This window comes from Ixodes scapularis, unplaced genomic scaffold (assembly GCF_016920785.2).
Source record: "Ixodes scapularis isolate PalLabHiFi unplaced genomic scaffold, ASM1692078v2 PGA_scaffold11__112_contigs__length_91849675, whole genome shotgun sequence".
Taxonomy (NCBI): Eukaryota; Metazoa; Arthropoda; class Arachnida; order Ixodida; family Ixodidae; genus Ixodes; species Ixodes scapularis.
Genome location: NW_024609837.1, coordinates 81982263 through 81995766, shown reverse-complemented (window position 1 = coordinate 81995766; position 13504 = coordinate 81982263). Strand labels below are relative to the sequence as shown.

Sequence of the window (13504 nt, the reverse complement as noted above, 5' to 3'; positions counted from 1 at the left end):
CCCACGGCACACGTAGACCAGACGCCAGTCTTCCCTTTACTCCTTTCCCCATCCTTTCCATCTCTGTCTCCTCGCTGGGTTTTCCTGACCCCTCCCACAGCTTTCCATCTTGCCCGGGTGTGACCTTGGAGCGCTGCTCGGACGGGGAGCGTGGCTAGCGAGGCTGCAAGCGCTCATTCTCTCTTTCATCTGTCCTTCTCTGGCACAAGGTGCACCGACATGCATGCTGCGCTTCTAGTTTCTGCTCCGCCCGATTGCGTGAACCGTGGTGTTTCGGAGTACAGCCGCTTTGTGCCCATTAACGACAGTCATGGCATCGCAAAAGAGGAAGGCACTCTCTTTTAAAAAGAAGTTTGATATTCCTCTGAACCGCAGAGCATAGCGGACATCGTGGCCGACCTCACTGTTGCCGACAATGAAGAAAGTGATGAAGATGTTGAGCAAGAAACAAACGATTACGCTGCGCCCACGTTTGTGGGCGCGATCGTTGCGTTGGACACCTTGCGCCGCTACAGAAATGTTCTCGACTGCGTGGAGTGTGAGAGGACTGCAGCTCCTGCAGAAACAGCTTTTACTGCTTAACATTAATTCGAAGTGGCAGGCGGATATTACACACTTTTGTGTACATGTCCGAGTCCTCAACAGTTCTGTACGTACGCATAAAATAAACCATTGTATAAGAGCTGCTTTCTATCTCATGTAGAGCCCCCCTAAGTGCGTTACTGGTTGTTACGTTTTCCCGGATGATACATTTTTTCACGCGGTCCCCTGAAAAACATATTAACGAGGTTCGACCGTACCTCAATTCTCAAACTGCAAGTTTGAACAGTTCACACTTCTCGGCGACTATGTCGCAACGTTTGAGATCTGGAGGGAACTATCACAAAGACTGTTGCAGCAGGCTTTTCATTGCACGAGTTTATCGTCTGCTCTTGCTTGGCTTGCGTGTTGACTTTTGTAGGGAAAATGAAATATTATTGCATGTACCGGCGTATGAACTGTTGTCAGCGAGGTATGCTTGCATTCTCTTCGTCGCTTTCCTGATCGGTGAACCGTTCGGACTGTTTTGAACCTCGAGACAAGAAGCGTCTTTTCTTCACGGGGAACGTCTTCACGGTCAAAATCGTGATCTTTGTATTACCGGATTGGTCAGAGCGGCTGCGAGCCGGGATTTTCCACTCACAAAAATGCTGGACGGACGGGGATGGAACTGCTTATACTGAGAGAATTTGGCGGATGGGCGGAGCTTGTCGCCCGCTAAAACCAGCTTGAACGAGCCGGCTTTGCGACAGCAAAAGATGAAGAGCCGTTTTCAATTGGCCACCCCACTCTGAATGAGCCTTATCAAGTTTGCGTTTGCAAGTAGTGTTATAAACCGATTTCATCGACATTTTGTTCCGCTTACAATTAATCATTGTGTTCAAGTGCAGCTTATTTTATATTGATCTCCAACAACAGAGCTACACAAACAAGCTTTCTTTCCATTGGTTTAAAAAAAAAAAATGCTTTCTGTAAAAAAGAGTCGGGCAATGGAGTGCGCATTGTGGTGGTGGCGACAATATTAAAAATTCATTTCCGGTAGAAAAAAAAAAAAAAAAGAACTAAAGAATGGTGATATTTTTGGGGATTGTTGGAGACAAGGAAGTTTGGGCTGTTGATTGCACGTAAAGAGCGAAAGGATGCCTCCGTGAACGAGAAGACCTTTTTAGTGCGACGACGTGTCACCGCAGACTTGGGGTGGCCTATTCAGAGTGGGCCGCACATTAGTAGCACAAGATGGCAGACATAACCTCTGGCTGTAGTTGCCGGACTATCGGCATGTTCAAAAGAACGCCAAACTCCTCTCCCAGTATAAATGACTCCGGTTTTGATTGAATGTTCAGTGTTCCCCGCAGCCGCTGGGAAGTGTCAGTGGCACAAGTCTGAGCGTGTGTTTTCCGACGTAGCACCCACGCCCACGTCACGCTCGGGAGCCTGGAGGCGGCGGACGACGCAGTTCTCAGTCTGGACGAGACCCCGTTCCGCGGACGGCTGTTGGGAACGGCGATCCTCAGTAAGTATTTGCCGTGGAACACGGGCTCTGTGTGACCCTCTCCAGCTTGTTTGTTTATCGAAGTTGCTGTCCATCTAGGACAGGGTACAGTAACTGTGGAGCGTGGGTCCTTGAAAAGGTTGAGAGCCCTAGGGCAGGGGTTCTAACCATTGATATCTCGAGGACCCGTGGCACAAGGAACAAAAGCATTGAACGAGCCACACTTGGTGCCTCGGTTACTTCAGTAAGTCACCGAGGCAACAGCAGCGAGTGAGGTCGCCCATACTGCAAACTTGGAGCATTTAACAAAGTGCTAAGCATTAGTGGCAATATTAAAACAACAGACAAGCTGCTGGGAAGTCAGTCCGCTTTGATAAACCGCCTTAGGAGAATACGCTTTTTCGTCCTTGTTGTGGAATCGGGCTACTTTTAGAGCTCCGATTCTTTGAAGATGTTTTCATCAGTTACGTTTCCCCGCTTCCTTGAAATACATTTCCGGCGACGCTAAAGAGTCGTGTTACAGAATGCGCTCGAAGGAACGGCAGTGGGGTGAATCTTAGGAAACTGCGCCTTCATTGAGGACAGTGGGTAATGGGTTCTGTGCCTTCCCGTGTTTGCTACCTCCGGGTTTACATTCGGTTCGTTTCCGGTTCTAGAAGGTTCAACCAACGAACCTGATTGTGCTCGCTGAATGAAGGACATTCCCAGCTGTAGAGTTCAGTACAGCAAAGTTGATCGTTGAACTCGTCAGTCAAACTGCTCTACTGACGTGTCCAGCGATATACGTTGCTGTACTGTCATACAGTTTAGTTGTTTTTCGGGTTGCCCACCTACCGTTTTTGCAATAAACGCATACTGATGTTGGAATAAAAACGAGGTCATTTAAGCGGTGTTGTACACGTTACTCCTCAAAAGTAATGAAATACCGTCACTCGTTACCTGTCCTCAAAATTAACTCAGTATGTTACTCGTTCCTTTGCTAAAAAGTAACTAAACACGTTACTCGTTACCGAAAGTAGTAACTAGGTAGAAGTAACTTGTTACTTGTAACGCGTTACATACATGTCTGGTTGTAGGATTAACATTGGTAACCTATAATGTTTTAAAGGGAGTGTGTTATAATATTTCTAGTTTCGGTTTGAACTGCCAGTGATCGGCCCCAAGGCAGTCCGTCTGTGATAAAGGAGATTGTGTTGACTCCGGGACAGCGGCTTCTTTAGCCGAACAGCCCTTTAGTGGAAGGAACCTTTTGTGCGTCGCCCAGCAGAAATATCACTTTAACTCACCTTTGCAGGGAAGGGAGCCAAGCCGTCGGATCAGCACTAGACCGACTCGGAGCCACCTGGGCGTCTTCACCGCAAACTCCTACCCCTGCACCCAAGGTCGTGAGTGAATTGTGGGTGTGCGTGCAAGAAGACGGCGTGTTCCGACAACCAGTGCGTGTCATCAACCTTAGTAGTGTGTTCCACCCGAAACCAAAAGACTGGGATGTCTGGCAGCCCGTCGAAGCTGCGACTGCTGACATTTGTTTGCCGGACTTTTCCTCGGCAAAAGGTTACTTTCCAAGATTTGTTGGATGTCCGTTAGTTGCGGGAAGTCGTCACGGCCACCTTAGAAAAGTGCCGCGTCGGCAGTTGCCGTCAACGACGAAGTCCACGCGGCTCTCTTTTTTCAGCGCCGTTCGGTACAACGGGTAGGAAACAAATGAGGTACGCACAAACATAGACAACTATATTTCTTCATTGCAAAAGGGGAGAGAAAGCCACTTGTAAGTACACAAGCGGTTTCTCCGTTGCGAGTTTTTTTATGTACAAAAATGGCTGGACGGTCGTATCCAGCGTTTGTTCAAAAGGGGCAGTGCTGTGTAGTTGGTTTTTGTACTTGACAACAAACAATCGATGCAGAAGAGTGCGAAGTGTGCACAAAGGATGCGCGACGGTGCAAGTGGAGGCGGTGCTGCGACGAAAATGCACGTCTGCCCGCGGTCTTCGCAGCCGAGACACGTTTCGCCACATGCCCCACCTTGTTCTCTCTCTATAATAAAATACTTTGAAAGCTAATCGAAGCTTCTGTACAATGGCGGCGCGCGTGACTGGACTACTCCCCCGACACAGGCGAAGCACAGCTTCGAGTACGCTGGCGTCTGTAACCCACACAAGTGCTCTTCCATAACTATTAACAGAAAATCCCGTAACTCTTGCGGCTGTTTCACACATTTCCTTTCTCTTGTAACCGAGTGTTACACCTTTCCTTTTGTAACCCCTTAATCATGCTGGTGCACTGGTGCCATCTACTGGGTAGTCCTGGTACACTTCCAACCCGTGTATGTCCATTTTTACACGTCATTCTTTCACCTTAAGCGCGAAACGTTCAGTTTAGTTACACGCAGGTCGGAACTGTTCCAGAGCTGCCCGATGGTTCGCGCCAGTGTGTTGGGGGGTTACACGAGAACGCAATACGCTCAGTTACGAGAGAACGCAAACGCGTTAACCAGCTTTTGCAGAAGATTGCGAACCCGCACAGCACCACGAAAGTTCTCCGTAACGCTCACTGAAGATCTGCCGTACTTCAGGCGGAAGATTTCCCGCATCTTGAACGGACGACTCGGGTTGGGGGCGGACGGGCAAATGGGAGTCACAAGGACGGCAGTCACAGCTCTGGTCACACAAGGGTGGATAGTTCGAGCGTGTGGGTGAGGTCCGGCTGGACGCCGAGCGCCCTGCTCTCGACGAGCTCACGGGTGGCGCAGGTCTTCTCCCATTGCCAGAGGTAGACGTTGTGGACGGAGGCAACGCCGCAGAAGACGATGCCGAGGCCGATGACGACGCTCGTGACGATGGCTGGCAGCTCGTGGAAATGGATGAAGGTGAAGAGGATCACCCCTGCGGAGGAGCGAGCGAGACAACATGTGAATTAACAGACAAACTAATCAAGTGCATGTCACAGAGCACTTAAACCGGCATTATAACCCCTTAAAGGGGTTATGACACGTCAAAAATAAAATATTACATAACTATACTGCTAGGACCCATTGTATGTTCCTATAATCCTGCTAAATTTGTTTTGAAAAAGGCGCGATAGTTTCTTGGATAAATCGATTTATATGCGGGCCCCTCGGAGGGGCAGATCCGGGCAGACCTGGAGGCTGATGACGTAGCCAGCCTCCAGCGTGGTGTCTAATTGCACGCACTCACAGACTTGGCTCTCTTGGCGTATCGAGCCTCAGCTTCCTCGTTAACCTTCCACGTTTCCAGCATCCGGTCTGTGACGATTACGTCTACGGCATCGATCGCCTTGTCGAAGTGTTCGACATTGATCGCAGCAGCAATGAGAGTGATTGCTATCAAGAAATGTTGGAAGCTGTTCATTTTGACTGCGACCCGCTGGCGACGAGCTCCAGCGACGACGAGTTCGCTGTGGTCACCGTCGTCCGGGAATGTCTCGCAGGCGCATGCACGCTGGAAGGTCAACCGGACGGGGGGTGAGAGCGAGAATAGCTTTCAGTTTACCGAGGTGTTTGAGCGGTTTTGTTCATACCGCGACGAGAAGAGCTTGGGCGATCATGGGGGCGCCTAGAATGAGAGAGTGTTCATGGTCACGTGGTTTATGGACACCATGGTGTGACTAACTTGAGCAGTGTTGCCTGGTCGCCAGATGAAAATTATAAAAATTCGTAAATTGAATATTGCAATTATCAGAGCTCTAAAAATTGCGTAACTTGGTGTATATATTAAGTAGCCTATGAGCATTCCATTTCAAGAATAATCTATCCGTTTAATTTTCGTGTCATAACCCCTTTCAGCATGTTTAGTTTTTGTGAATTTCAGACTCGACTGTTTAACTGTTTTCAAAATGAAATTTCTAGCCACAAACAAAATGGGAGCGAAATTTAAGAAAATGTCAGTGATAGGACATCTGCTGCCAGAGCTGCAAACTAGGCTATCAGCGAGCTTGGGTCGTCCAGAACAGTTTAGCTGCGTGAACTACGAAAGCAGACAACGGTTTGGGGACGGCTCCATGTTGACAAGCTAGGCTCGTCCAAAGCAGTTAAAGGGGCACTGACACATCAAAATCATATTTTTTTTATTATCCGAAATGATTGAAAACGATGCCGGGACATTACCCTCAAAATTTGAGATTTGGGAATTCAGTATTCGTGAAGTAAAAAAACAATTTCCAAATGCCGAATTCGAAGTTCCCGCGCGATCGGCGCCGGTGCCTTGACGTCAAAAATCGCGGAGACCTGAGAGTCGACTTCCTTTCACCACTCCCTGCTGTTGCCATGGCGACCCAAAGCGAGGAGGAAAGGAGCGAGCGCCCGGCGTTGTGGCGGACCGGTTTTGAGCGGTGTCGCCTGTTTTCCGTTGGAGGATACAAATCCAGGAGACGGCACCACAATGAACTCCCGATTTTTGGTATTTCAAAAAGAAGGGCCGTAGTGCGTTCGCAATTGCGTTAAAAAACATGTTTTAGGATTGCCGTACTTAAATGTTATAGAGATGTCGCCTACAAAGCTTCTAAATTTTCTGATTTTTGACGTCACCGATCAAAAGAAGCGAGGAGGCGAGACGCGGGAAAATCAAACGCCAAAAATAAAAAGGTGCGCGCGCGCGCGGGAAAATTTTTTTTCGCGATGCGGTTTTTTTTGCGTGTCTATGACTGCAACTTGCATCGTTTTAGACAATAAAAATAAATACGACCTTTGGGGTGTCAGTGCCCCTTTAAGGGCTAAAGTGAATTTTGAATTTCTGTTTTTATGGTGTAAGCCTAATTTATCTGCCCCTAAGCACCCAAGAATACCCCAAAATACAATATAATGTGGCCTTTCTTTCTCTTGAAAGCTTGACCATAAACGCCCCTTTTCGAAGATATATCTAGGATTCCGTGTTTTCGGAGTTTATTTCTCGTGGAATTCAGAGGGTGTTTCTTGGAGTTTATTTTTCGCTGGGATTTGGGGTTTATCGGAATTTATTTTTTGTTAGATTCCCTATTCTTTGAAATTCTAAATTTATTTTACTGCGTAAGCTAAAAAAAAAATAAATAAGGTTTGGGTACCATAATCGTTGTTCCGAAGGAACCTCGACATGCTAAAAGGCCAACCCCTTTTGTCAGTTGTTCTAGATTTCAAACGAAACTGAAGTGGAATCTAATCGGGCACAAGGTTCCAGGAATCTCCTGGAACCTTGTGCTTTTATAAAGTTTAGTTGTAAAACACCGTCTTTTTTGCTGTTTATTTTGTCGCTGTGAACTCGAAATTCAATATCCGAATTGACGGAAAATTTACAGGCGAGTGTTTTTCCGCTTTATCCGAAAACACGGAACCCTAGATATATCTCAGAAAAGGGCCGTGCCTGAATGTTTGGTTGTGTTTTTAATGGGGCAAAAGGTTACGCATGGTAATTCTGGATTTTTCAAGACGCTTAGGGCACATAGATTGAGTTTGAATGATAAAAAGACAACCTCAAAATCCACTTGGGTGCCCCTTTAAGACACATTGGCTTCTGTTGGTTTTGTTTAGATTGATGTTGTTTTACTGTCGCACATGTAACGTGCATCCATGTCATGTCGCCACAAAGTCTACCATCTCCAAGCATGCGAGTGTCCTGCTTTATAAGCATTCTTGAACTTGAACTTTGGCATGTCCGGTTTGTGTGCAAAGCGCCAGTTGCCATTTTCGTTTTTTCCCGCCGGCAGTTGTATATAAAAAAAATATAAAAGCCTTGAACGTATCAACGAGGTTCTATTGTATACCATCAACATTCTACAAACTTCCAGTGTTAACCCCAGACGTTGCTTCAATGTTGCTTTACTAAACAGCACAGAAGTGCCGTTCAGTAAAGCAACATTGAAGCAACGTGTGGGGTTAACAATGGAAATTTGTAGAATGTTGATGATATACAATAGAACCTCGTTGATACGTTCACGGCTTTTATATTTTTTGGCTTTTACATTAAAGTTTTTTTGTATTACACATTTTTTTTCCTGCGGTCACCGGAGAAACAGATCAACAAGGTGTTACAGTAGATGCAATAGCCCCTTTCCAAAAATTGGGAAATGATGCACAGATTATGCGCAGCCGCCATTAGTTCGTTTCGTCGCTTCTGGCGTGAAGCCCTTGATTGGTTTCTAGTTCGCGTCGAGCACTGACGCAGGACTTGTGTGGAATACTTTTCGGTCAGAGTACACTCCAAATGCTGACGAAGCTGGTGTCCAATGCGTGCTCACAATGCATGACCAACTAATGGCATCCGCACATAATCTATGCATCATTTCAAAAGGGTCCATTCCTTCCAACACATGTCCTCGGTGAAAAATGTGGACGCAGGAAGCAAACGTGTCGAGGGAGTCTGCACTTACAGTCTCTTCAGTAGGTTTATTCCAATCTGCAATACTGCGTGGAAAGTGGATTGTGTATTGACCCTAATGTTCAATCACCACGTTGGTTCTGTGTTCCTCGTGATGTCACTCGGCGCTGAACTCGGAAAGACACTTGTGGCGAAGAACGGTGTATTTCTAACAATGTGCAGCAGAGTGATTTGGAAGACTCGGTAACAAGGACGGGGATTAACCCTGGGCACGTACCTGTGAAAAAGACTGGTATTGACAAGAAGAACCCTGCAATGGCCAGCACCCGGGTGTGGGAGCTGCGTTTGATGAACATGTTTGTCCTGCCGAGAAAAGCGGTTGATATCAGACTTTCTGTGGACCGCAGCGGCAAAACACTCCAGTACTGATGTTGTGACATCTCACTAACAAGGATGCTGTCGGCACTGAAATGATTATAAAGCACAGAGGATGAGGATAACCGAGGTGGGATGAGCATACTTTGCACTATCTGTGTTCATAACATTCAAAAATCACTAGCCTATTCGATTCTATTGGTACAGCATAAAGATGTTATGACGGCACTTCTGTGACCGGCTCTTTCGGTGTAACAAGAGAATGTCGCAAGAGTTCATGTCACGAGAAATGATGTCACGAGAGGATGTCGCACGAGGATGCTGTGCAGTCTTGACATCAAAGTAACGGTCTTTCTTGACATTAAGGTAACGGTCTTCTACCATTACTTTGCTTTCGGGAGACATTGATATCTTCTGGTGAGGGCAGATGATGTCGGAAGAGGCCATGTTGCAAAGCCATGCCATCGCTGCATGGCAAACAGCTCTGACGCCAGCACTCACCTAGCGCACGCTGCATTGTTTCCACGCTCGCTGCATATTTGTTTGTAGTGATATGGTGAGCACTTGCTGCATACCGCAGTGCTCAAAGCATGCTTTTGAGCCGGGTATATGCAGCATGTACGCGACGATGCGGACACTGTTTGCCGTTCGCTTGGGTGCAATGCTGCACTTGATGACATGATCGCAGTTCAGGGGCGACAAGGGCGGCCGCCCTCCCCCAGACAAAGTCGACCCCCCCCCCCCCCACCCTCCCTTCCCCCTCTCGGACAGCAATTTGACATGGGTGGACCCCCCAAAATAAAACTCGACTACCGGCCTGCCAGGTGGTAGAATGCTCGGTACTCAAGGACGAGGGTTCAAAATAGGGTAGGTCGCACCCTAGCAGGCTACTTGTACTCTGAACTTGGAGAACCACTCCGTCGCTTCAACCGAGACTGAAACCGCGGCGGTTTCAAAGTACGGCTTAGAGCAAATAAGTCGGCGCAGCGGCGCACATCTAGGAGCCGTCGGCGCAGTGTGTTTCTGCGGCGGCTAATACAAAAGGCGCAACCGGCGTCCTGTTTATCTTACTTTAGATTTTCCCGCCCTTCCCCCAAAACGGAGTTCTGAATCCGCCCCTGTCGCAGTTGAGCATGTCCTCTCCTTCAACGAAAGATTGCTTGCTTTCGTCAATGTCGTCTATGATTGTTGCAAGACGGTAACGGAAAAGTGAAGTGCGTGCTTTGTGAATCGTTCAGAAAAAAACAGACGCCGTGCCAGCCACGCACAATCTATCACGCGCGGCCGACCTGACGCGGCCAGCCCGGCAGGCCAGCATACCGTACTTATTCGAATCTAGGCCGGCCCCGATTGTAAGCCGACCCCAAAAAGTCCGAAGCCAAGGAAAAAAAAGTGAAAGCCGTTTACCACTCCCTGTAACGCCGAATTGGAGCGCAGCTCTTGAGGAGGAGGGGAGGGTACTGGGGGCCACGTGTTCTCGGGGGGGGGGGGGGGGGGGTCACGTGACCCTTCCCCCCGAGGGCACGTGACCTTGGTGGGGGCACATGGGGGCAAACACGTGCCCCCTCCGAGGTCACGTGACCTCGGGAGGGGGTTACGTGACCTCGGGGTGTGACTCCCCAGGTCACGTGACCCCCCGGGTCACGTGACCAAAATTTTCCGCTAGATTTAGCGGGGAAAATTTTCCGCTAGATTTAGTGGGGAAATTTTTTCCGCTAGATTTAGCGGGGAAATTTTTTCCGCTAGATTTAGCGGGGAAATTTTTTCTGCTAGATTTAGCGGGGAAATTTTCCACTAGATTTAGCGGGGAAATTTTTCCACTAGATTTAGCGGGGAAATTTTTCGTTAGATTTAGCGGGGAAATTTTTTCCGCTAGATTTAGCGGGGAAATGTTTTTCGCTAGATTTAGCGGGGAAATTTTTTCCGCTAGATTTAGCGGGGAAATTTTTTCCGCTAGATTTAGCGGGGAAATTTTCCGCTAGATTTAGCGGGGAAATTTTTCCGCTAAATCTAGCGGGGAAAGTTTTTTCGCTAGATTTAGCGGGGAAATTTTTCTGCTAGATTTAGCGGGGAAAGTTTCCCGCTAGATTTAGCGGGGAATTTTTCCCGCTAGATTTTTCCGCTAAATTTAGCGGAGAAATTTTTCCGCTAGATTTAGCGGGGAAATTTTTCCGCTAGATTTAGCGGGGAATTTTTTCCGCTAAATCTAGCGGGGAAAATTTTTACGCTAGGCTTAGCGGAGAAATTTTTCCGCTAAATCTAGCGGGGAAATTTTTCCGCTAGATTTAGCGGGGAAATTTACCCATAATGCACCGCGCCGTTACGCCGACGGCGACGGCGACGCCGCTCAAGCCGGAAACGGGCCCCTAAGAGCTGCGCTCTAAAAAAAAAAAACTTACCTCGATTGTAGGCCGAATGAAAAGGCTAGGACAGCGCTCACAAAAAGGAGACATTTATTGAACATAAAGAGGTTCAGTTTTCATGTTCACCGGATCATGAAAAGGCTGCGGTGACGGCCTTTGACCGGACCACGAAAAGGCCGTGGTGACGGCCTTTTCGTGGTCTGGTGAATGCCATCCTCGTTGTGGCGCGCGCAAATATCCTCTGCCGTTGCCTCCTCCAACGACGGACATTTCTTTCATCTACGCTAAGTCCTGCCCGGCTTCAACGTTCGCGACGACGACTCCACGGCTAAAACAACTTTTCTTATAAAGGGATATTCAACAAAATTTGAAATATTCCCGTCGTGTTCAAAAATAGGTTGAATATGATCCACAATATCCGTAAATGACAATCGCACGTTTGTATTTTGATCCTGGTGGCTGTATTTTTCGTTATAAACGGCCGACTCTGGCAAGCGCTCGGAGAAGGCCCAGCTTAGAGCACGTGACATACAACGCAATCGTGACGTAGGTCGTCTCAAGACGAGCAAAGCTACGGCGAGGCTGTCGTCGAGAGGATGGCCTGGTCGTTCCAGCCACCGAAGCGGCTGCTTTTGTACGAATTTCGAGTGACGGTTTAATCTTCTATAATCTTCTAGGGGGGCAATAGCGACTTCTGGGACCCACAAAAGGCATTCTCGGGAAGAGGGGAGTTCCTCCTTCCCTCCTTCTCTCATCGTGGCCGGATTTGAGACAACCTCCGTCACTAGTTGTCAAGGTTCCTAGACGAGCATTAGAAACGAGGCGTTAGCGACATCCACCAGGTGCTCTTTGCTAATCGTTTAATTCGTTTTAAAATTCCTTCTCGAGACTTTTTTAACAAGATATTGGTATGTTCCATGTGATACTGCTCTTTTGAACACATATAGACCAAAAAATGAGCGCCGAAATTTCGTTGTAGTATCCCTTTAAAAGCGGAAATCTAATGGCACCGCCTGTTTGGTGCCAATGTGCTTTTAATAAAACGAAAACGGCACGCCGCAAGCAAGCCACTATCAACGCAGGTCAAAATGGCGGCACCGCTCGTCTACTTAAGTGGCTACTGGCTCGGCTAGTAATGGCTACAATCCTTTCTTTTCTAGGTGGTGCTAACTGCGCGCCACTTTCTTCAATTTTACTTGGAATTTGGCGCGTGTTTCAAAATCCTCGAATCTAAGCCGACCCTAGAGTTTGAAGTATCGGTATATTAAAAAAACTATCGGCCTAGATTTGAATAAATACGGTATCACGGCGTAGCGTACACAGGTATTTCGAGGGGGGGGGGGGGGGGGGGGGGGCAGTGTATTATATTTTTGAGAACCACCCCTCCCCCTTGCCTTAAATTTTTACACACGCAGAATTCAGAAGGGGAGTCGGGACATCCAGACCCTTCCTCTGAATCTGCCACTACTATACTCGGCGACAACTTTTCTTGGCAATGCAGTGGTCTTCAACCACCAACGTTTTCGGGGATCTGGCTCGATAAAAGCGATGGAGGACCCCATCCACGAGGAGGGAGAGGAGGGTATTGAACGATTACGATGACCAAAGGGTAGATGAAGGAAACAAAATGCGTGCAAACTAATTTTGAAGCTCTGGAACGGAGAATAATCGACTCTACTCGCTCAATGTGGCAGGTGTGGTCTATTTATCTTCATGGGACAGCCGACACCAATAAAAAAAATTTTAGTGCTCGGCTTCGCTGATTGACCGACTCGGGAACCCCAAGAAGGCTTTCTGGATCCCAAATGGTCTGCATACCCCCATTTGAGAACCACTGGCCTATGGGATGCTGAACACAGCAGTCAAAGACATATTGCAGGATTGCACGAAAGGCATAGCGGGCTAACCTGTCCAGCCCGTTGGGCGTCCTCAGCAGCTTGACCCCCAGTAGGAACTGTATGCAGCAGACGAACAAACAGCACAGGTTGAGCGAGATTGTCAGTGTGCTCATGGCCACCGCAACCTGGTATAGCGCGAGGTGTTCCTCGGGGCTGCTGGCACTGTTGGGCCCTGCGCTGGCGACCCGTTGCAAGAAGAACAGTGCTAGGAAGGCCATGAGAAGGGACAGCAGGCACAGCAGCGCCAGGGACCCCAGCAGCTGATGCACCGCCAGCCTGGGCGCCGAAGCCAGCTGGAGCCGGCGTCTCGCTGCGTCTGCGGCCACCAGGAGTGGTGTTCCTGCCGCGGAGTGCTTGCTGAGGGAACTGACATTGAGGAGCTGCCGGCTGGACATCTTGAGGGCGGGCGGCGTAGCTCCCGCCTCGAGGCTTGCCGAGCTGGACATCACGGCGCCCGGGCCATAGCCTGAGGCTCAGGCCCGAGCGTGGCTGCAAGAGATCAAAGGTGGCAGTATGAGCGGGGGAGTTGCA

General features: G+C 48.5%; 2 protein-coding genes across 2 annotated transcripts in view; one reads left to right on the top strand and one right to left on the bottom strand.

Moving 5' to 3' along the window:
- Positions 1-4092, top strand: part of LOC120844576 — an 81488-nt gene extending 77396 nt beyond the window's left edge. The window contains exons 18-19 of the mRNA XM_042289062.1: positions 1947-2053; positions 3327-4092. Of these exons, the coding sequence (XP_042144996.1) occupies positions 1947-2053; positions 3327-3358 (139 nt within the window). The 3' untranslated portion in view covers positions 3359-4092. The remainder of the gene's footprint in view (positions 1-1946; positions 2054-3326) is intronic.
- Positions 3755-13504, bottom strand: part of LOC8038676 — a 55127-nt gene continuing 45377 nt past the window's right edge. The window contains exons 2-4 of the mRNA XM_042289063.1: positions 12983-13462; positions 8615-8700; positions 3755-4914 (exon numbers count right to left, since the gene is read on the bottom strand). Coding sequence (XP_042144997.1) covers positions 4694-4914; positions 8615-8700; positions 12983-13419 — 744 coding nt within the window. The 5' untranslated portion in view covers positions 13420-13462 and the 3' untranslated portion in view covers positions 3755-4693. The remainder of the gene's footprint in view (positions 4915-8614; positions 8701-12982; positions 13463-13504) is intronic.